The sequence below is a fragment of the Cygnus olor genome, chromosome Z (assembly GCF_009769625.2).
Source record: "Cygnus olor isolate bCygOlo1 chromosome Z, bCygOlo1.pri.v2, whole genome shotgun sequence".
NCBI classification, from domain to species: Eukaryota; Metazoa; Chordata; class Aves; order Anseriformes; family Anatidae; genus Cygnus; species Cygnus olor.
In genome coordinates, this window is record NC_049198.1 from 65,759,831 (window position 1) to 65,787,412 (window position 27,582).

The 27,582-nt window shown below is 40.2% G+C and overlaps 1 protein-coding gene across 4 annotated transcripts in view; it reads left to right on the forward strand.

The window, feature by feature from the left end:
* TDRD7 (tudor domain containing 7) overlaps window positions 1–27,055 on the forward strand; it is a 45,784-nt gene extending 18,729 nt beyond the window's left edge. For 2 of the 4 annotated variants that reach the window (XM_040541908.1, XM_040541910.1), the window contains exons 7-17: window positions 11,501–12,081; window positions 16,112–16,298; window positions 17,927–18,038; window positions 18,840–19,042; window positions 19,184–19,315; window positions 20,877–20,960; window positions 21,114–21,248; window positions 21,574–21,684; window positions 23,251–23,750; window positions 24,155–24,315; window positions 26,561–27,055. In XM_040541908.1, the coding sequence (XP_040397842.1) occupies window positions 11,501–12,081; window positions 16,112–16,298; window positions 17,927–18,038; window positions 18,840–19,042; window positions 19,184–19,315; window positions 20,877–20,960; window positions 21,114–21,248; window positions 21,574–21,684; window positions 23,251–23,750; window positions 24,155–24,315; window positions 26,561–26,781 (2,427 nt within the window). In that variant the 3' untranslated portion in view covers window positions 26,782–27,055. The remainder of the gene's footprint in view (window positions 1–11,500; window positions 12,082–16,111; window positions 16,299–17,926; window positions 18,039–18,839; window positions 19,043–19,183; window positions 19,316–20,876; window positions 20,961–21,113; window positions 21,249–21,573; window positions 21,685–23,250; window positions 23,751–24,154; window positions 24,316–26,560) is intronic. The other 2 variants (XM_040541911.1, XM_040541912.1) reach the window with 1 other exon arrangement.
* The last annotated feature ends 527 nt before the right edge of the window (window positions 27,056–27,582 follow it).

Consider the following 27,582-nt stretch of genomic DNA (forward strand, 5'->3'; position numbering starts at 1 on the left):
TGTCTGCTTGAAGTGACTTTCATTCCATATTGCTAAGTATTTTATCATAAACATTAAATAAGTTTGATGATAAATGCTTGCTCTTCAGGAATAGCAGCATTTGCATGCTATTAGCACATGTTGTTCTAACACATACATAAAATGCATTTGTCACATCTTATTACAGACAGCAGTAACTTACACAAACAGCGGCAATTTGTTTTGATGGTTGATGATCAGCTCCTATGTTACCCATACAGCAGGCTGTTCTGATTTAGTTGCTTAATTCATGCAGCAAATTTTAGTCTTATCTTTTTGTTAGCTAGTATTCTAGACAAATGTTCACGCAGGATCTTCTATCTGTATCTGCTTTCCATTTGCTTGTTATCTGTTGGGCCTCTCTCTTTTTTTTTTTCTAGCAAACAAATACATTCATTTTAGTGTAAATAAGTGGTCATTAAATCTGTGGAAATATTCTAACACAGCAAGTTCAGCTCTGATTGCTGTGGTACTATCAGGTTGCCTTGGCACAGTCAGTCTTATTGTAGAGGACTGTTAATGAGCCTGTAGAGTCTGACTCGGACACTTTATTGACTTGTGTAAAGAATACTCATGGCACTGGCAGGGAAAAGTTTGAACTGCAACCCAGGCTGCCTTGTATGAAGGCTACCATGCATGTCTTATACAGTGTTTATTTCTGGTTCAAACAAGCGTCCTGCAGGTGTACGATAATGTAGATCCTTTGAAATGCTATAGGGCAGAGTCACAGAATCACAGAATGGTTGATGTCGAAAGGGACTTCAGGAGATCCTCTAGTCCTGCCTTCCTGCTTAAACAGGGTCAGCTAGAACACGCTACCCAGGATTCTTTCCAGGCAGCTTTTGAATATCTCCAGGGAATAAGACTCCGTAGCCTCTCTGGGCATTGATAAAGATGATTGCATCACTAATTTCTGAATTACTTCTGCCTCTTTTGATAGTTACAATGGGTGTGTCTGCCAGCCTCAGAACAGGAAAAATTCCTGGTGTTTCTCTCAGCATCCTAAATAGACAACACACGTTCTTACTGAATGTCAAGTGATCAGTAGTAGCTTAGTGAGCCTTGTATTACATTTTCAGTGTCACCAACCTAATTGTTTGAGGTCTCTGCCCTGGACAGTGGCACTTCTTAATAGTTCACATCCTTAACTTTTTCTCTAGAAAGAAGGAATGTCATGCTTCCCTTCCAGGGAAATGATCTTTTCCATGTTTAGGTTACAACCAAGAGTAGTGGAAAAGTTTCCTATCTAGGGAGCTGAAGCTTCGAGAAATTGCTGTGATTTACAGGTTGACGGCCTTGTTTTCAGTCAAGAGGACCTACTACGACTCTTGGTGACTGTTATCCATTGGTCTGCTACCTCCCTTCCTTGGGTTAGTTTGCTTGAGCATCTTTCTTGTAGTATCTCATTTTGCACAGCTAGACAAAAAAGTGCAAGGTATTTAGTAGCTATTACTTACTGAAGTTTGGCTATAATCTATGAGCAATTGGGCTGAGAATAAATAGGCTGATCATCCTTACACAATAACAGAAGGTCTATTGCTGGCCGGGCAGATCTCAGTCAGGAGCAGAAAGATCCGTTTCAACAGCTCTGTCATTCAGATCCTCAGTGTTGCTGAATTGTCTGCTTCCATCGCCGGCAAGACTACTGCTGTGGTGGATCCATCTGACTGGTGGTGACTCACACCTTCATTTTTTCTTTCAGAATCTTACACCTTCCCATTTGACAGGTTACTTTGTCATGCATCTTTGAGCTGTTAATGATACTCATTTCAGTGATCCTATCCCTGTTTCATTTCTTACCTTTCTACAGATTGTTTCACAAGTCTTTCTCACAACTTAAATTTTTTTTTAGAACTCTGAGCCCAAGTTGTATAGCTCTGCTGTGTTTGGGCTTAGCCTTGAATCCTTGGGATGCAGGCAGCTGAACCTCTGAGGGAGAGAGAACACTACAGCAGAGGTATGGGAGTGAGAGGGATGCAGACGTGTAAGCAGACAAGTTCATTGTTTTTTGGAAGCCACAAATGATCAAAAGGTAATAATTTACTTTTGGTACTGTCTGCACGTTTTGTGGTATCTTTTGCAGTCTCCTTATAAACCTCCTTACTGAGCAGCATGTATGTTTTGAAGACTTTTTCCTTGCACTTGCTCAGCTCTCCTCAAGTATCTGAACTTCTCTGCAAGTCACCAAGGATGGGATGATTCAGGAAAGATGAAATTCCTACATCTTTTCTCAAAACATTTAGTTGAATTTCCGAGTTTTCTTTCAAAAGCTTTTAGAGAGTTACACAGTCCTAGGGCAATAGGAAAGGTCCTTGCATGAATGTGTAACTAGTCTGAGACTGAAACTGAACAAAACTGAAATGGTTAATTTTTCAGAAAGTCAGGAAATCATTCTGGAGTTTCACAGGGCTGCAGTTGGATGAATGATGGTCAGGACTGTTATGTTGGTAAAGGATGTGAATACATGCTGAGTTGGTTGATGATGCAGGGCTGTTCCAGGTTACAAAGACCCTGTCTCTCTGAAGAAGTGCAGAACTCCCTAATACCAGATGGCTGGCCCAGAACATTGCAGCTGAAACTTAACTACAGCAACTACAGTCCTACTGGAAGGACTTTATTGCACATAAAATTGTGGGTTCTGAGTGGACTGTTAAACTTGGGAAAAGTGATGTTGTCTTTTATAGTAACTTCATGAAAGTGTTGGGTCGGAAAAAATGCAAGTGAAAGGAAGCACACAAAAAGCAATAGAGAACAAAAGAACAAACGCTGTGCCACTGGGCAAAAGTTGTGCGACTACGTGTCAAGATCAGATGTGCTTCTCCAGACTCCACCCAGAAAATACTCAGACACTTCCTGAGAGAGAAAGCAGAATGAAGGGGTGATTCAGAAGGATGACCAGGGTAAAGATAAGTAATGGGTACTGTATGAACAACAATTGGGTTAATTGATTTAGGTGGGGAAAGTTGGAGATACAGGCTATAGAATAGTAAGAGACCTAGAGAAGGTGAATTGGGAGTGATCATCTTGGGGTCAAAAGCAACTGAACACATTCACAGGATAATCCCTGGCCTCAGTAGTCATGGACTACTTTATTCCAAAGAAACTCAGCAATCAATAGTGCTTGAACCATGGGATATCTGAAATGTGAGGAAGAGGTGTAATTACAATTGTCCTCTACCCTGTGCTCTTTCCTAAGTACCTGCTGTTGTCGAAGAAGCTGTCAGGCTAGGAAAATCTTTTGCTCTAACCCAGTCCAGCTGGTTTAGTCTGAACAACCCCAGATCTCTCAGTCTCTCTTCATAGGAGAATTATTCCATCTCTCTGATAATGTTTGTGGTCCTCTGCTGGACCTGTTCTAACAGGTCCATGTCCTTCTTGTGCTGGGGACACCAGAGCTGGGTGCGGCACTCCAGCTGGAGTCTCACAAGGGCAGAGTGGAGGCGAACAATCACCTCCCTCGACCTGCTGGCCACGCTTCTTTTGCTGCAGCCCAAGGTAGGGTTAGTTGGCTTTCTGGGCTGCAAGCGCACATTGCAGACTCATGTTGAGCTTTTCATCCACCACTACCCCAAAGTCATTCTCTGCAGGACTGCTCTCAGTCAGTTCATCACCCAGTCTGTATTCATGCTTGGGATTGCCCTGGCCCCCAGGTACAGGACCTTGCACTTGGCCCAGTTGAACTTCATGAAGTTTGTACAGGCTCACCTCTCACGCCTGTCCAGGTCCCTCTGGATGGCATCCCTTCCCTCTAGTGTGTCAGCTGCCCCAGTCAGCTAGCTTGCTGCCATCCACAAATTTGCTGAGGTTGCATGCAATCCTACTGTGTATGTCACTAATGAAGAAGTACTGCTCCTAGTACAGACCCTTTTAGGGGTAGCACTCGTTATTAGTTTCCACTTGGACATTTGTATGTTGACTCTAACTCTGGTTGCATCCATCCAGCACAGTTTTGGGCTTCCTAGTACAAAAGAGACATGGGCATAACGGAGAGAGTCCAGCAAAGGGCCACAAAGGTGAAGGTACTGGAACATTTTCCTGTGAGGACAGGTTGAGAGAACAGGGACTGTATAGCCTAGAAAAGAGAGATGGCTCAGGGGGGATCTCAACAATGTATATAAATACCTGAAGGGAGTGTGCAAAGAATATGGAGTAAGTCTTTCCGGTGGTGCCCAGTGACAGGACAAGAGACAGTATTCACAAACTGAAACACAGGAAGGTTTACTTTGTATGCCAGGAAACACTTCTGAACTGTGAGGGTGCCGGAGCACTGGCACAGGTTGCCCAGAGTGGCTGTGGAGCCTTCCTCCGTGGAGATCTTCAAAAGCCACCTGGATGTGGTCCTGGGCAACCTGCTCTGTGTGGCCCTGCTTGAGCAGGGGCTTGGACTGGATGGCATCCAGACATCCCTTCAGACCTCAGCCCTTCTGGGACTGCGATGAGTTATTCTGTTTGAATCAGTGTGATGGTTCTGATAAGTGTGTGTTGGAGCAGTCTTTGAGGACCTGTTGTATACCAAGAATAATGGAGCCAGGCTTTTCCGGTTTGCCACAAAATGAAGATGTTCTGCATCTGCCATTGAACACTACTCTCCACTGTGCATTTCATTGCCCTGCCTTGCAGAAGAACAGCAGTAGATAGCTGCATGTGCTAACTGTGAACAGAGGCTTGAAAAATGTCACTGAGTGACACTTTCTGACAAGAAACTCATTTCAAGGTGTTTTCTCCACTTCCTTCCTGGAAGGTATCCTGATGCTGTAGGGAGGTTGCCAGCATACCTGCTTTTTCATCGTCATTGTGCACAGCATTTAAATGAGACTCAGCCTTACCTTGGTCGTTGTGGCACAGCAAAGTGGATTGTCTTTTGATTTTATATATGTATGAGCATAGTGGTTTGGTAGCACATCATCAAGCGCACTTGTACAAAGCTTTTTTCCTAGCAATACATACAAGAGTTTGTCTGCCTTCTTTACTCTGTGTGTGTATATGAAAAGGAATTGACTTGTTCTTTTCCGTTCTCCTTGGCTTACTCAGTTGCAGTGTCAGTATTTAGCCTGGAATCTTTTTTTATTTGAAGCTTTATTATTTTGGACTCCAGATTTTAATTTTTAAGAGCTCCCTCTGTTACTCAGCCTTAGGACAAACTTGTTTTTCTTCTGTGTAGCATGATTCAGCCACTGTTGCCCTTGATAATACATTCTGACAGCTGTTGGCACTCTTGTACTAACAGAAGCAATAGCAGGCACGGTGTGCTTGCAAAGCAGGCCTGCCAGCCATATTAATAGGATGGACCTTGCAGGTAAAGCTGTAAGCTCTGCTGCATAACAAGTTGAGACATTTGTGATAAAGAAAGGTGGCTGATTTGAAGAGTTGCTCACAAATGAAGCTTTTTGCTTATAATTAAAGGCTTCCACAGTGGTGTGCATCCTTGAAGGTCTCTTGGCCTTAGTAATGACTGGCAGAATCTGTTTCTTCTTGAATATTAGTTTTTGTGCAAGAAATAGTAGCCCAATGATGTCCACCTGAGCTAAATCATACAGAAGTATGTTGAAACAGCTTACTGAAATAGGGGCGTTTTCCTGCCTCTAAATTATTGGCTCAGTCAGCATCTATCTACACTCTCTTCAAAACAGAGCTTCAATACCTAGAGGACCTCAGAGCTATTATTGGAGTTAAGAGGCTTAAAGGTTGGTAAGGATCTTCTCTCTTTAGTCTGCTGCCAGTCTTTAGCGTGTGAAGCTTAATAGTCCTGTCAGCTAAAATGTATTCAGCTCTGTTGCAGCACTAGTTAAACAGCTAGCCAAGAGACAGGGTGCCTAAAGGTAAACTTAAGCCTCCAGCGTCTTTCAGGATGATCTACAGTACATTCCAACGCAGCCTTCTTGAACAGATCGTTGTCCTGGCAATGCCAAGTACTTTCTGGAACTAAAAGTTTCCTTGGTTGGTCCTTTAAGCAAATTCCTTAGTCTTGTGCGTGACCACTTAGGATATCTTTATTAAGTCCTCTGTGTCTAGGATGCCATTACTTGCCAAGGTAGTGTGCTGTGATTCTTTTTCTAGGCTATTTGTTATAAGTATGCAAGGGTTTGTTAGTTGTTTGTAATTTTTTTGGTTTGTTTGTTTGTTTCGTGTTTTTTTTTTAAACCAAGCTCCTTTCTTTGGCTGAGGTTCTAGGGGCACAGTAAGATTCCTCATGCCAGAGGGTACAAATATGTCTTTTGGTGAAGGGGTCGTGACATTTTGTATTACTAATGGTATTGTCTTAATAGCTTCTATGAATTACTGCCACGGTGTATTTTGCAAAGACTTAGTAGAGACAAAGGATGCAAAAGAGGCCATGGTGCTCAGTCCTGTTTGGCATGGTGTCTGCTGGTGAGATTTGCCCTGAGGGCTTTTTGGTCCCTTAGCTTGTGGATATAATTTCTGGGAGTGAAATGTCACTCACAGTTCAGGAAGATGAAGTTGGGAACAGCTGAAACTGGTTGGGTGTGGGAGCTGGCTGATGGTCACTCTCTACTGTTTTGCAAGAGCTCTAGCAGCTCTAAGAGGTTCCTGAGACCAGAGGGGGGAAAAAATAAAATCAGACGTTGCACTCATTTGCCAAAAAGGGCAAGGAGAAGGATTAGGGAAACACCAGCCTAGACAGACCCTGTTCCAGCCTGGAGAGGATTCCAAGAGCAACTTCTTTGGAAGCATGTAAAGGACAAGAAGAGCATTATAAAAGGTGGCCAGGGATTTGCCAAGGGCAGATTTCTCATCAGTCCAGTTGCTTTCTCTGAGGACATGAGCTCATAAGAGCAGTGCATGATGTTTCCTTTGACTTTATAAAGGCCCTTGTCCAATTGCTTATAGTCTTGTTCACCGTGTAGTGTTGATATATAAATCAGATCAGTGGACTAAAAGGTGGGGTGGAGAACTGATGAGACATCTGGTCTCCGATGGTTTTCAGCAGTATGAGGTGCAGTGAGCACTTGCTTACAAGGGGGCATCCCTTCAGGACTGATGCTGCGCACAGGTCTGTGTAACTGCTTTCTTAGCAGGCTCGGTGAGGGGGTGGAGTGCCCAAGCAAATGCCACGTCCTGCCCCTGGCTGGAAGGAGCCTGGCAAGCAGCACGTGCCGTAGCTGACTGGTAGGATGTAGCCGTGCAGCAAAGGCCCTCGGAAGTCTTGGTGGGCAGCAAGTCAGGCCGGAGTCAGCCAGGGGCCCTTGCAGCACAGGAGGCGGACATCAGCCTGGCCGTCGTAACAAGGGTTTGGGAAGAGGATTCTTCCCATGTTGTCGTCACTGGTGAGCCTGATGCACCTGGCATCCTACATCTAGGTTCAGGGGCTCCCCGAGATAGAACAGGGCAGACAAACTGAATGAAGTCAGTTCACAAATGTCCTCTAAATGAGGAGGTGGCTAAAGAATAGTGTGTCCAAGGAAAATGTGAGAAAGGCCTTTCCTCAAACTAAGGAAGAGAAGGCAAAGGGGAGAGAATATAGAGCTAGTCTATCTTGGTGGTGCACAGGGGTGGAACAAGAAGCATCAGTCAGGTTGCAGCTGAGGACATTCCCAGCAGATTGGAAGAGTCCTTAGTTCCTTAACAGGGTGCTCATACTCCGGAAGAGAAGCTATGGGATACCTGCCCTCAGAGGTCTTCCCAGCTCAAATGCATGAGGCTTGGAGTAACAGGAGCTAGCGGGTCCTGCTTTAAGCAGTTGGCTGGATTGTGTGGCTGCCGGGGTGCCTTCCAACTGAAATTTGTGTTACTGTTTGCAGGTCTTGCGTGTTTTGCAAGCTGCACTTTACCCTGGATCTGTCCTCCCTTCTTACCAGTGCTTGTGCTTGTACTTGTAGTTAAATATGTTGTGGAATAACTCCTTCTGGACGGAGAAGCTTCATCTGTGTATGGATAAAATGCTGTGCTTGTTGAAGAGGCTTTATAATTACCAAGGGAATTCAAAGTGAATGGAGATTACTTCATTGCCTGCAGTCCTTCTCTAGCTTAACTTCATTAGGAATAAAAAGGCCTGTAAACTTTTTCAGAGGCTCTTTTTAATGCAAGATTCCATTTCAACTTAACTATATTGTATCTTCGGGTCTTATAATCTGTCTTGATTCATTAACGGATGAGTGTCTTTACAGCAAGTACTTACAGATAATAAAGAGTAAAGGCTGGAGGCATAGACCTAAGAGCTTACTGTCACACATTCTTTACTTATAATCTGTCTCTTTCCTTTTCTTTGACGTTCCTGGGTCAGGTAACAAGAGCCTTCCAGATTAGGGCATTGTATTCATTTTGTTTTTTTTCCCCTCACCGTAAAGTCAACAATAACGGCCAGATAAGCATCTTCTGGAGCTTAGACACTAATGCTGGGAATAGCATTATAACTTCCAGTGAGATGTCATGAGTGTTGTAGCCTGTAACTGTCGTATTCATTTTTTGAGATACTGCTTTTGAGGCCCTGACCTCTGTATCTCTCTTGGAAGATGCAGTTTCAGCTTAAAATGTAGTGGTTTATTTTTTTCTAAAACCTGTACATCTGCTTAAATTAAAAAAGGAGCTTCAGATTTAAATCCAGGTCAAAGGACAGGCTCCTCAATGATACTAGGTTTTAGAACAGACAAGGTTTTTCTCTTGCAGGGCTGCTTATCTCATGAAGTTGATCATGGAGCCTGGAGGAAAGAAAGTAAAGGGGATATCTAATTACAGTCATTCGCTACCTGAAGGGGTTATGGAGAAAACGAAATCAGAGGTGCTCAATGACAGGACAAGAATCAGGATTGCAAAAAGAAAAATTCTGTTTGTCCACGGTGAAAAATTCTTTACCATGTGTGCGGTGCAACACCACAGGGCTCTCCGTCCTTGGAAACTTTAAGAATTTCATTGAGCAAGACTGAACAATAAGATGTTGCATTTCGTGTCAGCCCTGCTTTGAGCAGAAGGTTGGACTAGGGACCTCCTGACAACACAGACTTTTCCATTATTGGAAAATAGTGAACCATGTATAGGTTCCTCCTGACACTGTAGATGTCATTGTAGACATATTTTGACCTTCTAGTTGGTATGGCTGGACGTATTTTGTAACTTCTTGTATCAAGCTAACTAGCAGAGATCCTTATGAACTTCATGCAAGTTCCACTGGTACACTGAAGCCCTTTATACAATTCTTGTATGTTGGTATCCTATAGTAGATGCATACTCTTAAGTATACGGATGTCTATAGGACACCACCTCTACCCTCCTTCCAATTAGGAGTGATCTTCCATGTCTCCTTGGCTCGGTGAGCCTACTTGAAAAGACTTGACCCTTAAAGCTTGTGGACTCATCAGCATGGATTCCTGGAGCTGAAGGTTCATGGATATGTATGTTTGTTTGCCTTCTCATGTCTTTTTCTTGTTGAGGTTGCTGCAGGAAATGTGACCACTCTGGTTTTCACTGATAAAGGAGGACTCCCATACGTCACCATGGGTGCATGAGAGTTCTACAATGTGTTTAACCTTTTTAAAAATCTGTGTAAACTTTTGCTAATTTTGGGTACGCCTGTGCTTGTGTGTAGAAGACGACCGAGACCTGTCCCCAAGAGCTGTCTGATAGTTTGGTTTTGCTCTAGTTTAGATGATGCGCTGCACAGGAAGCATTGATACAGAAATGCTCTTGGATGATGCTGTGGTTTAACCTGACCGGCAGCTGAGGACCGCACAGCCACTTGCTCACTACCCCCACCCAGTGGGAAGGGGAAGAGAAGTGGGTGGAAAAAAAAGTAGAACTCTTGGGTTGAGATAAGGACAGTTTAATAGGAAAGGAAGAGTGGGACTGGGGGGATATACACAAAACAAGTGATGCACAGCACAATTGCTTGCCACCAGACAACCCCCATATTTATTGTTGAGCATGATGCCACATGGCACAGGACATCCCTGTGGTCCATTTGGGACAGCATTTGGGCCAGCTGTCCGGGCTGTGTCCCCTTCCAGCTCCTGGTGCACCCACACTGTGAGAAACTGAGAACTCCTTGGCTCTGTGTGAGCACTGCTCTGCGCTGAAACATCATTGAGTTTTCAACGTTTTCATCCTAAATCCAAAACACAGCATGATGTCAGCTACTGTGAAGAAAACTAACACGATCCTAGCTGAAGCCAGGATATATAGTGGCCCTTAGTGGGTTTTGCTGACTCTCTAAACAATGTGGGGCATGTGGCAATTTGGGATGTGTGAATAGCTGTGTGTAGGAGAAAATATGTGGTTCTTGACACGCTAATGGCCATTTTTTACAGCTGTTCAATGCATTGTAACTAAATGTTCTTGTCTCATTAATATTGTCTTGATAAAGAGACGTACTATTCTTGTGTAAAATAGTACTTTAAATCTTCTTTTTATGTTTCTATTGCAAGTTGCTAAGACAACAGCAAAGAGTGCTTTTAACAAGGTTTATGAATTTCTGATGGGTGTAGATATCACTATCCTGAAGGCAAATGCTGGGCCTGAGTAATAGCAAGTAATCTAACTGTTCAATTTGTTCTTCACTGATCTTTCTCTGAAAAGGGCTTTGGCATAATGCGTACCCAGGAAACTGATTTAAGTTATTTTCTTCTGAGGAAAGAACATCAAAGTGGAGCTATGTAAAACTTAAGAAAAAATCCTTTATTGTAGGAGATGGTCAGGCTTCAGGACCAACATATAAGCTCTGATGGCTTTTGTTACCTTAGTTCTACATAGGTATCCTTGCACAGTTAGATCGATCTTAGTTGAAACTGTAGCTTTAGGAAATTTAATTGTTATTGTGAATTTGTTTCTGCAGTTCTAAAGTGGTGCTTTCATGGTTGTGACTTCAGACCGTGTGGGATGCTCACTATTGAAACTGGCAAAGAGTAGAGACATATGGACTTGCAGAACATCTTGAGTGTAGAGGGAGGTTATGGGCATGGTTTAAAATTGCCTAATTGATTTTCTTAAATGTATTACGATCCAGATTTTTTTCCGTAATTTCAGAACTTCTTTAAAGAAAATACCATTCCCTGAGTGCAACAGCAGGCTGCGTTTGCAACACTGCCTGACAGGTGTTCTGTTGTTTTTGAAGTATGCAATCAAATCCCCTTTCACTTGGAGAACTGAGATGGAAACTTCTTTTTATAATATGCTTCTCTGTGTGGAAGAGATCCAGGGGGGAGGTTAATGTGCAAAAGACTTAAGTTCTGTGGAGTGTGTATCTTTTGTTCCTTCGAGGAGAAAGGAGATAAACTTATTTGGAACCAACTCCTGATTGTAATGCACAGCTTTCATATTTGCTCTGTCCTGATGTCATATTTGCTTGGAATTCCCCCAAAATCAGGAAGCATTACAAGAAATGACTTCTCTGTAGTAATTGGCTCAAGCTTAGTTCCTTGTGGGTGTCCACCTCAAAGTCTGTATGAACTGCACGTTACAAAAATGTAATTGTTAAAATGATTAAGACTTTAGAAATGCAACTGATCATTGATTCTGCTTTTTGTTTTCCAAGGTGGAGAAAGTATGCACAGGTGATCAGACAGATGGGCTTCTTTATCCTGCTAAGAGAATGTCACCAACTGTGAAAAGTGTTACAGAGCAAGAAAAGGCATCTCAGAATGTTACTTCTTCAAAAGTGGACCCGTTGTTAAAACCAAGTATGGAGTCTGAGTCTGCCTCACTTAGTAGTGACTTCAAGCAAAAAGTTGTTAATATCCTGAAGAAGTATTCCAGTGGTCTCTGGGCTAATGCACTTCCCAAATTGTACCAAGACACTTACCAAGTAAAATTTCCAGAAGGCATTCTAAATAACCTGGAGTTGCTCTCAGATATATGCATTGTTGACTATGTATCTAATGTCCCCAAAAAGGCTATCCTCTATGTAAAACCCCAAAGATGCACTGATGAGAATCTGAATGTCACTGAGAAGGTCCAGACACCCGATAATGTGAAGGCCACAGCTAAACAACAGTATGAAGAATCCAAGGAGTGGTCTCCAGACAAAGTAGCTGTTCCTCCTCTACTCATTCCATCGGAAGGACCTGTGTCCGTCATGGTGGTCGAATTGAACAACACTAATGAGCTTATAATTAGGCAAGTTCACACTTCAGAATCTATCTTTTTTGCTTAATTTATAAATTCATAAACTCATACTGTGCAGATCTGCAGGACTTTATTTACCGGTATTGATAATGAAACTTAAGAATTCTTTCGTTTTTGTGTTTAAATGGAAGATTGCTAAACTCTGAGCTGATCAGTTCTAGCATTAGCTTGTCTGAAGCTCAAAGCGGATCTGACTTTTTAGAATAACCCTTCTATAACACATTAGTAATATTAGAGGTAGTGTTCAGATACTGCTTTAATATCTATTAAAGTATTTTTTTTACTTCTGTAACTGACTTCTTACTAACTAGGTGTGAGTTGTGCATGTTCAGATTATACTGCAGTTTTCACTTTTTGAGCTTCCATCCAACAGCAAACGGCTAGTGCTTCTTGGTTTGATGGTTAATCAGTCTAGCCTCAGAGAACAGTGTAAGAAGTAGATTGTATCATTATGTTATGTGGTACTGTACTCTTTCAGGAAATAACTATACTTCATTGTTAGGATAAAAAATACAAATCCTAGCAGGATTTAAAAAATAAAAAAGCAGTAAAACTTTTTCTCTAGGATTTTTCGAATTCAGCTGTTAAACAGGTCTGTCTGTCACTTCAGAGCATGAATTGCATAGCTGTCTGGTAATATACTAAATTGACAGCTCTCCATTTTTTCCCTTTAGTTTCTGCAGTTTCAGCTTTCACTAGATAGTTTTAGTCATTCTCTAGGGTCCTGATTAGGATCTAAGTAAGTACGTTTGCAGTTCACTTACAGATCCTCTCACTATGCAATTAATACCCTCTTCCTCACTACTGGCTGAAAGTATTCAACACACTAGAGTTAAGGTTGATATTTAGATGTTCTTCTTTTCTAGCTGTCATTAATGTATTGGAACACAAATAACTGAACTTTCTTTGTGTCAGCCCATTGGTTTAGTTCCCTAAAGTCTTGGAACCATAATGGTTGACGGCTTGTAGTGAAAACCCCCATACTTGGGGGGTTGTGATGGCAACATTCTCAAATGAAAATTTCTTTGTTTCAGCTGCTAGCCCAATCCCTATTTTGTGCTTTTTCTCTGTTTCTGTAGGTGTCTTATAAATTTATTTTGTAACCTTTCTACCAGCATGGTAATTTGCTGTATATGTGGAGTAAGAAACCTTAGCTTCCTAATCTGTCATTTTAAGGGTGTTTCCAGTAATTATTTTGGGAAAACTGTTCCTGATGACTATTCACTCCCTATGGTTTGGCTCCAGTTACAAGGTTACCTGAACTGTGCTTGTTTTTTTTTTTTGTAATAAATGATCCATTTGGTTGGGCTCCTAGCGTGACTTTCATTTGGCTTAATGCTTGTTGATCTGATGGTTTTGCTTTTCTTATTAGGAATATGAGATGTCCTCCACTAATTCAGACTAGTAATCTCTCTCTCTCATTTGATTTTTGGGACGTGATGAAAGAAAAGAGGACTTTTTTTCAGGAGGCAGTTAAGGATGTTTGAAGACTGAATGTTAGAGAAGCTTTTCCAAGGAATTCTTCACAGGTCACTCACATAAATTGTTCTGTAAGCAGTGCCATCTTTGCCTCTTCCATTCATGGAAAGCGTACTTCTGAATGACTGCTTAATTACAGAAGTACAACAGAAATCAGGCCTGAATGGGCCTGAGGAGGATTCTAGGCCAACCTGCACAAAGCAGGGTCAACTCTGAAGTCAGACAAGGTTGATCAGGGCTTAGCCAGTTAGGTGTTGAAAATCTTCCTAGGATGAAGACTGCATGACCTTTCTGGGCAGCACGCCCCTCTGCTCAGCTGCCTCATGGGTGGAGTTTGTTCCTTGTATGCGGTTTGGCCCTCTTCTGTTTCAAGGTATGACTGTTGCCTCTTGTCTTCCCACCAGTGCCACTGAAGAACATCATTCTGTCTTTGTGGTGAGTTCCTTGTATGTACTGGAACACCACTGTGAGGTCCCAGTTGAAGCCATCTCTTCTCCAAGCCGAACAACACAGTTCTAGCAGCCTTTCCTCATGTGGCAGGTCGTCTAGTCCCCAGCTGTCTTGACGCCCTTCTCCTGACCTTGTGTTGTTAGATGTCTTAGCTGACACAATGTTTCAGATGTGATCTACTGAATACCAAGTAAAGGATATTCACTTTCTTCCATTGACTGCCTTTGTTTCTCTTAATACAGCCAGGATGTTTGCCAGAATCTTTGCTAGCGAGGCACGCTGCTGGTTCGCACTCTGCTGGCATCTGCCTTGACTCCTAGACCCTTTTCTGCAGTTCTTCTCAGCATCTGGTCTGTCCTCTCCATTTTCCACAGTTTCTTCCTTCTCAGGTGTGATAAGTGATGCTAATCCTTGTTAAATACCATGACTTTCCTGGCAGCCTGTTCCTCAGCCTGTCCAGGTCTCTGAATGGCAGACCTGCCCTTCAAGAATTTTCTTGTCAATGAAAGTGAGGTGATTGAAGCTCTCATAGATGCTCTGTGTACGTCTACAACTGTGATTGGAGAGATGGTATGGTAGATGGAACACCTGACTTTGCACAAGAAATAATTATCTCACTTTTTATTCTCAGTTCTTTTGAGTTTCTGTGCTGTGGTGTGGAAATGTTTTTCCTCTTTTATCTTTTTGAATAGAAAATTCCATAGGTTGTTTTGCTATGGAAGAATACAACCCTTAGTTCTTTTTACAATGAAACGTCAAGCTTTCTTTACTTGACCCATGAAGCAGTTCCAGTTGAGACTAGCAATGATGCTGTGCGCACTCTAGTCTGGCCACATGTATATAACACCTTTTTTGAGGTCGTTTTCCAAGATTCGTTTCTGAAGAATATGAAAAATAACTTTCCAGTTAGCTTTTAACAGCCAAAGTCTTCCTCGGTAGGATCCTTACCTGTTATCAGAAAATAGTGAGGCAGGAAATTTTGAATGATTTTTCTGCTTTATGATATTCCTACTGTCCTTTAAATATCCTTATGAAACTGATGCTAAGAAGTGAACTTTTAAGCTTTGTATACCTGTTTTTGTTGCCCCACTCCATGTCCACTGTGAAGTATATGAGTGTTTACATAGAAGCAAAATGGCTGTCAGTCTGAAAAGCAGCATTTAATTGAATGGGAAGGTAGCAGAGAAATCCTCACTTTCCTGAAGACAGCCTGGAATGTGATCAGATTTAACTTAAGCATTATAACAAAGGTAGCCCAGTGTGCTATAGTACAGTGCCTGCCCTAATCCTGTGCATAAGGCAGACTTGTGGAATAAACCTAGCTTTTTATAGGATGATACAGTAAACTGTGTGGTAGAAATTAGTGGCATTAGTCATTCTAGGAACAACTTTTAATGTAGTTAAACCGGTAGCTGCTAATATAAGTATAAAAATAGATTTTTCCTCTGCTCTAATCTGACTTGTTTCTGAAGTATTCAGAATTTCCCATTTGTAGTTTTCAGTAAATTAAGAAGATTTACGCAACTCAGATTACTTCAGTATGAAACATTAGGTCGGCAGCCTAATACCAGGCTTGTACTGAAGGCCAAGAGTAAACAGCAAACAGTTTGAGAGGGATCTGTGAAACTATTTTATGTGCCCTGTGCTTTGATTGACGTTAGTGAAAAGCTGATAAACTGGTGTTTGCTACTAAGGACTGAGTAACTTCAGAGATGTCATGTCAGTTGTTGCTTTTTTTTACACTTCATCCCAGATATTTTGCTCTTGTGGTCAAGTTCCTCTACATGGTTGTAATAATTATGTAGGATCTCTTACTAAAGATATAGTTGAGCATGTTAGATTCCATATTGCTGGACCATATCTAACTATAAACAATAGTACTAAATTTTGTTAGTTACTACTTTCCTATAGCCCTGTTAATGGAAAAGTGTCTGGATACCAATGTCCTTAAAATATGTATATATCCATAATTTATTCATATATGTGTATAAAGGTTCTCAGGTTTTTATTCAGCTTTTATTCAGCTAACTCCTGTGTGTGTTTTGTTTTTTGTTTGTTTGTCTGCGTGATTGTTTTTACTGAAATACTGTAGGTATGTCGGCAAAGATTATTCTTATGCCCAGGAACAAATGGAAGATGACATGAGAGCATACTATAGTCAGAATTGCACAGTGTTACAAGTTCAGTCTCTGAGTGTTGGGCAACTTGTTGTTGTACACACTGAAGAAGAGGCCTGGCTGCGTGCTCGGATAATTTCTGTGGAAGACAAGAGGATAAAGGCAAGCAATTATTTGTTTTGGCACTTAGTGAAAGATTTGAAATGCTCTTGTTTTGTTTTAGGTACACAGTCAATTCCCAAACATGGTGCATTGCTAGCATTGTCTCCTTTCCTAACCTAAGTACTTCTCTTTTCAGTTATAGGAGAAGTTAAGACTTTTAAAGTCTTTCTTTTAAGTTGTGTGATTGTCAAAAATAAATGGTCTTTCAGTGTTTTTTGTTGCTTTTTTTTTTCCACAGATATTTTGGATTTGGTGGAGGTTTGGGATTTTATACAGGGCTGGGCACTAAAGCACTTTGATGCTGAAAATTTACCTTTGATAGTAATGGGAAGAATGGGTGAGGTGGTGCTACTTGGAATGGGGAAGGAGAAGATTCAAGAGCTAATAGGTCTCAGATCTTGCTTGAAGTCTGGTACTGAAGTATCTATCATATGCATTAATTAGCAAGACAGTGAGAAGGATATACTTGTGCTCAAACTTCCCTTTCAGACAAGTCTGGTATCCTGGGAGTTGCGTCTGGTGTGCATGTTAATTAAACCCCTCTGAGATTGTTTAACTCCTCTGTTAAATGTTTCCTGAGCCAAGGGGATGTTTCTTGACATCCACAGAGAAACTAGGCTATGTAATTGAACTAATTGAACTGTAAGAACAGTGTCAGATTTTCCAGTTATTTCTTGCTTAGTCAAATGTTAATGATAACTTTTTTCACTTCTTCCCATAGTTGGGTGACTTTTTACCCAGATCTGCTTAGCATACTTATAAAATTGATCCATTTCATAAATTTTTAAATAACGCATGAAATAGAATGAGTTTTTCTGAAAGCATGATAACCTTCAGCTAGAACTTGAAGGAGCAGGTTGTCACAGAACTCAGTTTTGTGAAAGATTACATCAGCTTCAGAGAAGAATAGCAAGCTTGCCTCTGATTTTTGTCTAGGCAGAGCTAGCAACCAAAGGAAGACCACTGCTACACGGCAGCATTTTCTTGCTAATCATCCACCACTGCTTGGACTTCCCATTGAAAGTTTGTTGTGCAGATATTTTGCATGATAGAGTTTAGAAAAAAGTTGTAAAAAGCCCAATGTAAACCTTCTTTCTCTCACCTTAGTTCTGATTACCTGCTGCCAACCAACACTTTCACTACTGACTTCCTGCAGCATTTGTGGTATTTGTGTCAAAGTTACTGGAAATACAGCTCCAAATAGTCCTTTTAAGGCTGTAAAACAAAACACAAAACACACTATGGTGCTTATATAGTGCTTGAGTCTTCAACACTTTGAAAACTCTAAAATTGCCACTTTATTACCTTTGTTCATGGGATTTAAGTTAATAGGCTGAGTCCTTCCAGCACTGTTTCTATGAAGGGTTGAGATTGTGTTAGAGAGGATGGTTTTACAGAAATCTTGAGAAGAATACCTTCCTTGAAAGCTCTGAATATTTAAGTAGTGAAATAAACGTTAGAGTAATGGTGTTACATAGCTATTATCACTATAATTAGCAAAAAATGATATGCCTGTTTAATGGATGCACAGAGAATGTGGTAGCTGAATACATTTTCCCTAGTCTCAAGAATGTGTATTTAAAGTTATATTAATGATCTTGTGCTTTTATCTCATTTTCCCTTATCAGGTGTACTATGTTGACCATGGCTTCAGTGAAGTTATCGAAAGCAACAGTGTGTACAAACTACACAAGCAGTTCTGTTCACTTCCATTTCAAATTGCAAAATGTAGACTGGCAGGTAAGAGAAGGCCAGTGTTGTCTATACAGCTTGCTGTTGTGTGACTTACGGATTGAACCATCTCAGTTTGGGAATTCTGATCCTTGTTTGTAATAACTATGTATATTAGATTCTGCCCAAGATAGCTAGTCTAAGCAGACACATGTAGGTGTGGACAGAAGGATGTCAAGAAGAGCTTTATAAAGAAACCTTGATATCAGAAGACCCCAGTATCTCTCTAATAGAGCTTACTTGTTTCTGCACTTAGCTTGGATGCGTTTGTTCCTTTAATATGTGCATGCCTAAAGAAATATAAGTAAAACACTTGTTGTTGTGTGAAGCACGTACTAGCATGACTCCTTTTTCCACTAATGAGACCTAATGTGATCATTCAGTTATTTTAAAGTGATCCTTCCCCTCTTAGCACTCGCAGGCTTCCTAGACTGTGCTGGAAATTATTTAATTTCCTAAAACTGGTGGGCATTTCTAACTTCTAAGATGTTAGTTCTAAGATTTTAAAATGTTCTAAGAACATTTTATTTTAAATATTTGAAAATGGTAAGAATAAACTTATTTTTACTTGAATGCAGTTACTTTTTTTGTCTGCATATTTGCCTTGATTCTTTCTGAAGAGGATTTTTTCTTCCTCTTGAAGATGTCCTTCTGTGTTTGAAAAAAAGGAGACAGTAGAATGCAAGTTGAGGTGCAATACAACCTTCCAACTACATCCTGATTCCTGGAAAGGTTCCTGTTGTAAACACACTTGTTTATTGTATTTCCCTTCATTAAAGTAATACATAAAAAGTATGGTGTGTCTTACAGGGCTGGAAGTCTTCTGTGATGATCCTGCCCTAGTAAAGGCTGTAGAATTGCAGACATGCTCCAAGATACTTGCTGTGGAAATACTGGAAAGGAGTGATACTCCTCTTTTTGTTCTCTATGACACTTCTGGAGAAGATGACATCAACATTAATGCTACTTGTCTGAAGGCCTTGTATGACAAATCCTTTGAACTGCACCTACAGGTACCATCTGCTTCTTTCCTTTTTAATTCATTAAAAATCATTGACCACAAATGTCTTAGATGAACAAAAAACAGTACTCACAAATGTGCTAACTTTCTGTGTGTGTGTGTCCCCTTTCTTGTCAAAATCTTGCTGTTCCAGGTAGATGCACTATATACAAATGTGAGAGTAACCGGTATTCTCTCAGATGGAAGTCTGTATTGCCAACTGCCATCTAAAGGCTTGTCTAGGCTTTCTGAAATCTTGCAGAAGATAGAGTACTTCCTTCACAAGGTAGGTCTGTGATGAGGGAGAAGTCAAGTCATGTGGCCTTTTCAGTGCACCAGTCCTTTTCTTTGTACAAAAGTTCAGATTTCTGAGACACGCGAACATGTAAAAAGGCTAAAAAGTCTGTTCCTCGTTTTTATGCGTGCAGTTTTCAGAGTGAAAATGTTTTCTGATGCTCTTTTGTTCAAATGCTGTCTCTTAGGATTCAATAACTACTTCTAACTTCACTTGAATAGTTAAAACAGTACCAAAATGGCTCATAATGGGAAGCTTCCTGTAGAAACTGCTCTAGGTTGACAGAAAACTTGTGGACGTTCTGCCATACTGAGCTGATGTGTATAAATAGCCTGACCCATAGCACACTTTTTGCAAAGTGACAATAAAAGCAGTGTGACCAAGGTCTGTTCTTTTTAGCCTGGCTTCCTTCAATATTCAACAGCCTTGACCTGATGTGCCATGTATATTGTCTTTGTATCCTTAGCTTTTAAATGTTGTGTCTAATTTCAATCAGAACTGATGTATAAAAGACATTTTCAAAACAATTAAGTTGCTTTAAAGTAGCCATGTGATAGAGAAGTCTAATATCTCATCTACCTTTTACACAATCGTGCAACAACCCTTACTGTAGTCAAGATTTTATGCAAAAGAAAAAGTGTTTAGAGAATTGAATTTGTTCAACATCCAGCTGAAACATGAGAGAATCAAATCATGAAATGCAGATTCTTGAAAAGTAAGACTGTGTTAGAACTACTGCTTGTAAAACTAACTTTTCAAAGTTTTTTTTAGAAGTTGAGCTTTAGGCCTGTTCTGGAACATGCTCCATTTGGAAGTGCTTTATATTATATGAGGATGTCTTTATATGTCTTGGTTATCAAGATTCGGTTTCAAGCAAGCAGAACACTGAAGGAAAGAGTATAAAATATACCCTGTAAGGTTTAGCTACATAAAGGCAGGCAGCTGTCCAGACTTGCTGGACAGAGTGTGTTAGGATTTTGTTGCTATCAAAGACAGACCTTGACTTTACAGTTATTCATTAGGTTTTTTGTTTTGTCTGAGAATGTAATCACACTAAGGTGTTTATGGGTCTCCAGTGGGAACCTATTTATGCTTTTTGCAATGTGTCCAGTGTCTTCTAACGCTGTTTAGGATCATCACAGTGAATGTCAGCCTCATGAGGCTTTGAGTCCATGCTAAATGTAGTTTAGAATATAAGATAGGAAATTCTTTAGTTACCTATCACAGTTCCACGGTGCTGTTGCTTTTCAGAACATTAAAGGTAGTAGTCAGTGATCTTTGTATTCTGTGCTTCCAAATGTATTTTTCCTGGCAATTCATATTCTCTTGGTTCCACTGTAAGATATACAGCTCAGAATTAAAGTTTTATTAACGGGGCAAGCGTAAAATAATGTTACAGAAAATGCTTCTGAGGCTGGGAAGAAACTTTGTATTTGAGACAGCTCTGTTGCTTATCAGAACTGTTTATTCCATTTGTGGCTTTTGGAATGGCTAGTCGAGTGTCAGCTAGTAATGATTCTATTCATTTTAATTTTTGTTTTTGTATTTGCAGCAGACATCAGAGTTTAATGTATCACTGCCTTTCTGTGGCAAAATCTGCTTGTTACCTTGCAAAGGAAAATGGGCACGTGTAGAGGTAAGAAGCATTCAAAGAACAGCAACAGTTTTCCCACATAGAAAAGACTCTTCAGCTAAATCTGAATTCTTACTTTCCTTGAAACATTTTACAGTGTATGCCTCACTGTTGTGATTTTAACCTTAAAATGATTGTCTTCCTATCTTATTTCAGATAACAATCATTCACAGTAGACGGGCACTTGGTGTATGCTTCGTGGACACTGGAACAGTTGCAACTGTAGAAGCTTCAGACCTTAGAGAAATCCCATCACAATTCCTGAGAGAAGTAATTGCAATACCTCCTCAGGTATAAAGACAAGTTAAAGGTGACCTATACTAGATCTCTTGATAGTGGTGCTCCTTCTAGGTTTATGCAATGAATTTTTTGGTTTGTTTCATCGTGATCAATAATAGAGTACATTCCATTATGCATCTTTGAAATAACCTGTAGCGTAGTCCTGTGTACTGACAGGATGCTGTGGTAATAGTGTACTAGTAATGATACTGTTTTTGCATGTCCCTCTGTCTATTTCTGTTTATCATATATTATTCAATCTATGACAATTAATGAATTTTCTGAGAATAGGAACTTGTGGACTAGTTTCCATATTATTGTATGCTTTTGTTCTTAGGCTGTAAAATGCTGCCTAGCAGACCTGCCTCCCAACACTGGCATGTGGACTCCAGATGCTGTACTGTGGCTGAGAGATAAAGTAATGAGTTGTCCTGAATTTAGCATGAAGGTAAATAGTCAAAATGCCTGTGTGACCTTAAATCTATAGGCCTGTGGAAAAAGCATTGAAAGAACAACTTTGAAAACTTAACCATTCATCAGAGTTTATTTCTGTTACGAAGCTTAAAAGTTTGTAGGCATCTCTTGGACTTAAGTGCAATACAAAGTCCCGTTCTTATGATGTTTGGCATAAGAATATTTGGCTCATTAGCAGTTTTTCTTTTTCCTCTGAAGAATTTAGCAGCTGATTTCCTTTCTCATTTTCCTGTGCCAGACCAGATATGGAGCTAGAGATATTTTACGAACTGATAAGAAAGAAGCAGTTGTTTGTGTTTTACCACATAAAAATATGTAAGTGTTCCATGGATCTTAAATGATTTTTATGCCTCTTAAGTGAGGATAACCTTTTCTCATTCTGGTCTTTGAAAGCGACTTTAGTTTTCATTTGTTGTTTTTTCTAATCCAGTGTGACTTAGTATTTGCTATTTTTTACTTAAGGGTTTCTGTTATCTTTGAGATAAAATTATTTCCATTGGCAGTGTTTCCTTTCCAGTTTGGTTAACTGAGGCCACCCTTATAAAGGAAATCTTTTTGCTATCTGGAGGCTAAACACAACTGATTTCCTCTTAAAAATCTGATTCCAAGTACTGACAGAGCACTTAGAAAGCATGTTTTTTTCCTAAAGAAAGCTTTTTTTTCCTACCTTTTTCCTTCTTTTAACCCAGGAGGCTGTGCGGTTAAAACATAGCTCGTTTGGTCTGGGACTTGCGACTGTTGCAACTGCCTTTTCTAAACATCTTTTTCAAGATAATTTGAGTTTGGTATTAGTTTTCACTTGATTAGACAATAGAAGAAACATGTATGCTTTAGTTTTGGAAAGTTTTTATTCGTCCCCCATTTGCTGCCTATAAGTAGCAATATCCTGTGCAGATTATTAGAGGAAAGAGAAAAATCAACAGAGAAATATGTAAACAAATGTTACATACTTCGTCATATGAAAATTTCAGTGCTTTATCATCAGTAATGCTAGCTGCTGCCAATGATATATGCTCTTAAATAGGATATTTTTTATGCCAGTGCTTGAAAATTATGCATGATACAAACCTAGAAGCTTTTGTCACCTTTTGTTCATTCCATTCTTAATTTACTAGTTTTCACCTCCCATAATGACAGGAAGAGATTTCTGAAGGATTGAGTGTTAATATTTGATAGTATTGCTTAATTGTTTAGAATTGTTTGGATAATTTAGAATTGTGGCTAATGTTTTCCAGAAAACTGCAATCATACGTGCTTGTGCCAAGCAATAGTGAGATTGAACTGGTTGGGCAGAACACAACTTGATTCAAGCTTTGTATATGCTTTACATTAGTGGAATAAATATCAATGCTATTTTTAGCACCTGTGATTGCTGGCTTACTATCCAGCAATTTCATTGATTTATTTGAGAGAATCTTGAAAATACTTCACAGGAATAAACTGTTGCTGCTTTTCTGTTAAGGCTTTAGTCTTCTGTTCAACACCAGATATGCATTTAATAGTTGATAACTGAAAATTAAACTGTACTTTCTTTCTAAAGGTGGTTAAACAGGATGTTTCAAAGGGAATTGCACACGTTTACTTGTTTGCTCCAGAGAATTTCCCTGACATGGATCGTAGCGTCAATCGTCAGATTGTAAATGCAGACCTGTGGAAACATCAGAAAGATGTTTTCTTGAGCGTTACGCCCAGGGGGACCAGCTCCGCGAAAGTGACAGGTGATACAGTTTCAGCGCTGCAGTTAAATCGGGGAAGGCTAGAGAAGAGTTTCTCTGATTCAGCTGAGCCTGCTTTGGAGCCCAGTAGTGCAGTGTCTGCCAGTGATATGCCTCCACCCCTACCCTTGTCAAAGGTTGGTGGGCTCATGGATGTCTATGTCTCAGTGGCATGCCATCCAGGTCACTTTGTTGTCCAGCCTTGGAAAGAGCTACATAACCTGGAAGCCCTAATGGAAGAAATGATCTTGTACTACAGCATGGCTGAAGAGAGACCTGTGAACATTGAAAAAAACAAGTTGTATGCAGCTAAAATTGAAAATCAGTAAGTACATACTTAGATTAAAAATCTGTGAAGGAAAGCTTTTACCTACAGCAGTACTTAAATCTTGGTAAATCATCATGCGTAGTTGTGTTGGAGATAGTGACGGAATTACACGTTTTTCTTTAAAGCTTGGCCTTGTTGCAGTTTTTTGGGGAAATGCTTTGTTGTCTGCATTGTTAGCAAGGTGGCAGATGTCTGGTGATAGCTGGGAGATTAAGGGAGTAAATGAGGTTGCAGTCTCGTCATGTTTCCAGATAGTAGTCAGAAGGACTTTATTCAAATAATACCAGATCTGGGAAGCTTGAGACACGTTGGTTAAAATCTTTCAGTCATGTATTGCTTTTCTGGTGCCTTGACAGTGTATGAATATAAATTGTGTTTATTCTTGTTCTCCCTCTTTTCAGTTGGTACAGGGTGATAATAAAAGGAATTCTTAGAAATGGGTTTTTGTCAGTATACGAGCTGGACTATGGTAAACATGAGCTTGTCAGCATAGAGAAGGTACAGCCACTCCTGGATAAATTCAGAAAACTACCTTTCCAAGCTATAAGAGCTCAGCTTGCAGGTAGGTGATAATCATTTACTCTTCTTTTTATTTAAAGTCTTACATCAGTGAGGATACCAAATGTCTGTAAATGTAAAGGGGACAAAGCTGAATGCTAGTGACTTTTTTTCTAGAGTAAACATGTACCTGCTTGCAAAAACCTGCTCAATGCATGCATGTTTATGCCATCAAAGTGGATCTTCTTTTCTTCTTTACATGGGTGGTGATGGTTCAGTTTTCATACCTATTTAATGGAGCACTTCTAGCATGTATACAACCGAAGGTTGCTTAAATTTTAACAGCAGCTGCTTTTTGTCATCATAAATATTTACCATTTAATGTGTGTGGTGACTAATATGCAAAGGACACAGGGAAATCAAACCCAAATGTTTTTTGGATCTTTATACATAACCTATTATGAAGTGTGAAAGTTACAATATATCTGTTGATAAGAACTTATGTTCTGATTATTATAGTCTACATAAAGTTAGGGACAATATGCTGAGTTTCTGGAGATGTTCTTCTTTCATACCTTGTCCATATTGTAATTTACTGTTTTCTAGTGCACGTTTGGAACCCAAAGTTGGCTGAAATACATTAGTTTTCACAAACAAACTCCATGGGGAGGGTGGGGGCTTTCATCGAACTTGAGTAAGGTTAATTTAATGGAGGACGCCTACCTGGGCAACCTGCTCTAGGGAGCCTGCTTTGGCAGGGGGGTTGGACCCGATGATCTCTTGAGGTCCCTTCCAACCCCTACAATTCTGTGATTCTGTGAGGGCACAGAGTGTGCATACATCTAACAAAATCAGAAAGTTAAAACTTGTTCCCTCTTTAATGTATTTTCCTTCCTGTTCTGATTTATTTCATTTTGGCATTGCTTTCAGATTTATCTCTTCTTACTCACCTGCTACTTTCTACCTCTGTTTGGTAAACATTAGCTTAGACTTCAATTACAGAATGGGCTTGCTTGAAGTGACAGACCAGTTGGTGCTCTGTTGGTGGTTGCTTTCTGTGGATCTGCCTTCCTGCATAGCCTCAAGTGTGACCTTGGGGACTGCTTTAAACAGTTCAGGTTGGATGTGTTCCCACTAGGCTGGGGTCCTAGGAGGTCAGTGCTGAAATGAAGCTGATTTCTAGCTCTGTCTGTGTACTGGGGTAGTACAGGATCTTGCCAAGAGAGCCTGCAAGTCATCAATTCTTCCTGCTTCACAGAATCCTGAGTAGCTAGCTAAGCTGGCTTCTGAGCTGTCACGTATAGTCGAAGCAGGCCAGCTGGGCCCAGATGATGGGTAACTATCTTCTTCCTATTCTTCCACTTTTTTTCTTCCCTCTTTTTCTCATCTGTTGCCTGTCAGATTCTGGTCTATTTTCTTGTTCAATTCTATTTGCTTCCCAACCTGGCTTTCCTTCTGTAACCTGTTAGGATTTACTTATCTCTGGTGTCCTGTCCTATTAGCAGCAAGCTGCTGATAATAGTAGAAGCAATGTTGTCACTTCTCTGTTTTGTTTCCTTTATCTGTAACTTGCTGCTTGGGAATTCATGCACAACATTTTGAGTCCTTTGTGACTAGATGCTGTACGCCAGCAGTGGTCTTGGGAGACTAAATTCCTGGTTTGCAGGAGCTGCTTCTTCCTTGGTGATTCACAGCCATATCCAAATCATGTTTGGATTCTAGCATCGTATCCCTGAGCAGGCCCACCTTTGCGGGACGCTGATCCCAAAAAATAGCAGGAGTTGTGAGACATTTAGGAGTCATTTCTATTTACTTCTCCTCTCTGCAGATCTAGCTTGGGATTTGAAGGCTTGGCAGATTTTTTTTAGTTGCTAATGCTCTTTTGAGATGAAGAAAATTTAAATCAAGGCTACTGCTTCAGCATCCTCAGGCAGAATACAAATCACTAGTTTCTTCTGAAAAGATCTTTAGTTTCCTTCTTGTCTAAGTAACATGGCTTGGTCATACATCACAGCTACTATACTTGGAAAAACTCACTGAGTCAGTGTGTTTGCCTTTCACTTTTGTGAGGCTATCCATAGATTTAGACTGTAAGAAAAAAACAAATGTTCTAGTCTCTGCAATAATTAACATTGTTTGTGTGGGAGATGAGTGAGCTTGTGTGTTTTTTCCTAGAGTTAAGCTGCCTTCACTGGTACTTGAATATCTGTTTTCTCAAGGTTTTAAACCACTCAGTTCTATATAAGTGTGATCACTCAAATTGGTCTAGTCTGTAAATGACATACTCTTCTGTTTTACATTTGTCCTAGGAGTGAAAAGCCAGCAATGGTCAGAAGAGGCATCAATAATGTTTCGGAATCGAGTAGAGAAGAAACCCTTGGTGGCGCAGATACAGGCAATTAATGAAAGCACTAACTCTTGGGATCGAAAAATAGTGACTTATTTAGTGGACACGTCTCTTCCAGATACTGATACATGGATTCATGACTTTGTGTCTCAAAGTCTTGCGGAACTTTCAAAAGCTGATTAATCACCACTTCTGAAATGTAGCGGCTCAGATTCTTTAGCAATAAAATAAATTAACAGGCTTTGAAGCGAAATGTAACTTCTTACATTGCCTTGACGACATGAAGGTATAAACTTGAAAAATGTGTGTTCAGTTAAAAAGATTTGTTTAACAAGTTTGGGTTATATTGACTTCAGGTTGACTTTATGAAAAATTGCACTTTGTTTACCACTGAAATGCTAGAGTTTGGGTGAAAATACTAAAGAAAGTTATTTATCAATAAAACAATGGTGACTTGTTCTTGTGATCTTTCCCTGACTAGGGGGGAGGCATATCTCATAACTATTAGTCGGTACTTCTAACCATTACTGGATACTATTCCCCTTTTTTTCAGCTAGAATTTTTATTGCTTGGGAAACAAGGAAGCAGTCCTCAATGTTTTTGAATTTAATGACTGAGGTATGCATTTTTGATGGGTTTTTCCCATTTCCTTAACCTTCTAAGAATTGAATAGTTGAAAATGCCTTGTTTGGGGCAGGGAAGTTTGTCTGCGTTTATAGGGCTTAACTTTCACAGAAGGGTATGGACTTCCCTGTGCTTACTAGTCTGGTTGCTGTTTGTTAGGAATGATACTGCTTTTCTGAATTCTACCCCATTTCCTCCGCTTGCTAAATTCAAGGCATTCCTTTCCCTCCTTTTCTGATAATTTGCTTTCTTATTTGCTTCTGAGAAACTTTAAACAACTGCTTTTCCCACGAGGCAGGAGCAAACAATGTCCCGTAAGCACACAGATCAGTGCTCTGAACACAGTATTTTTGCCTCCTT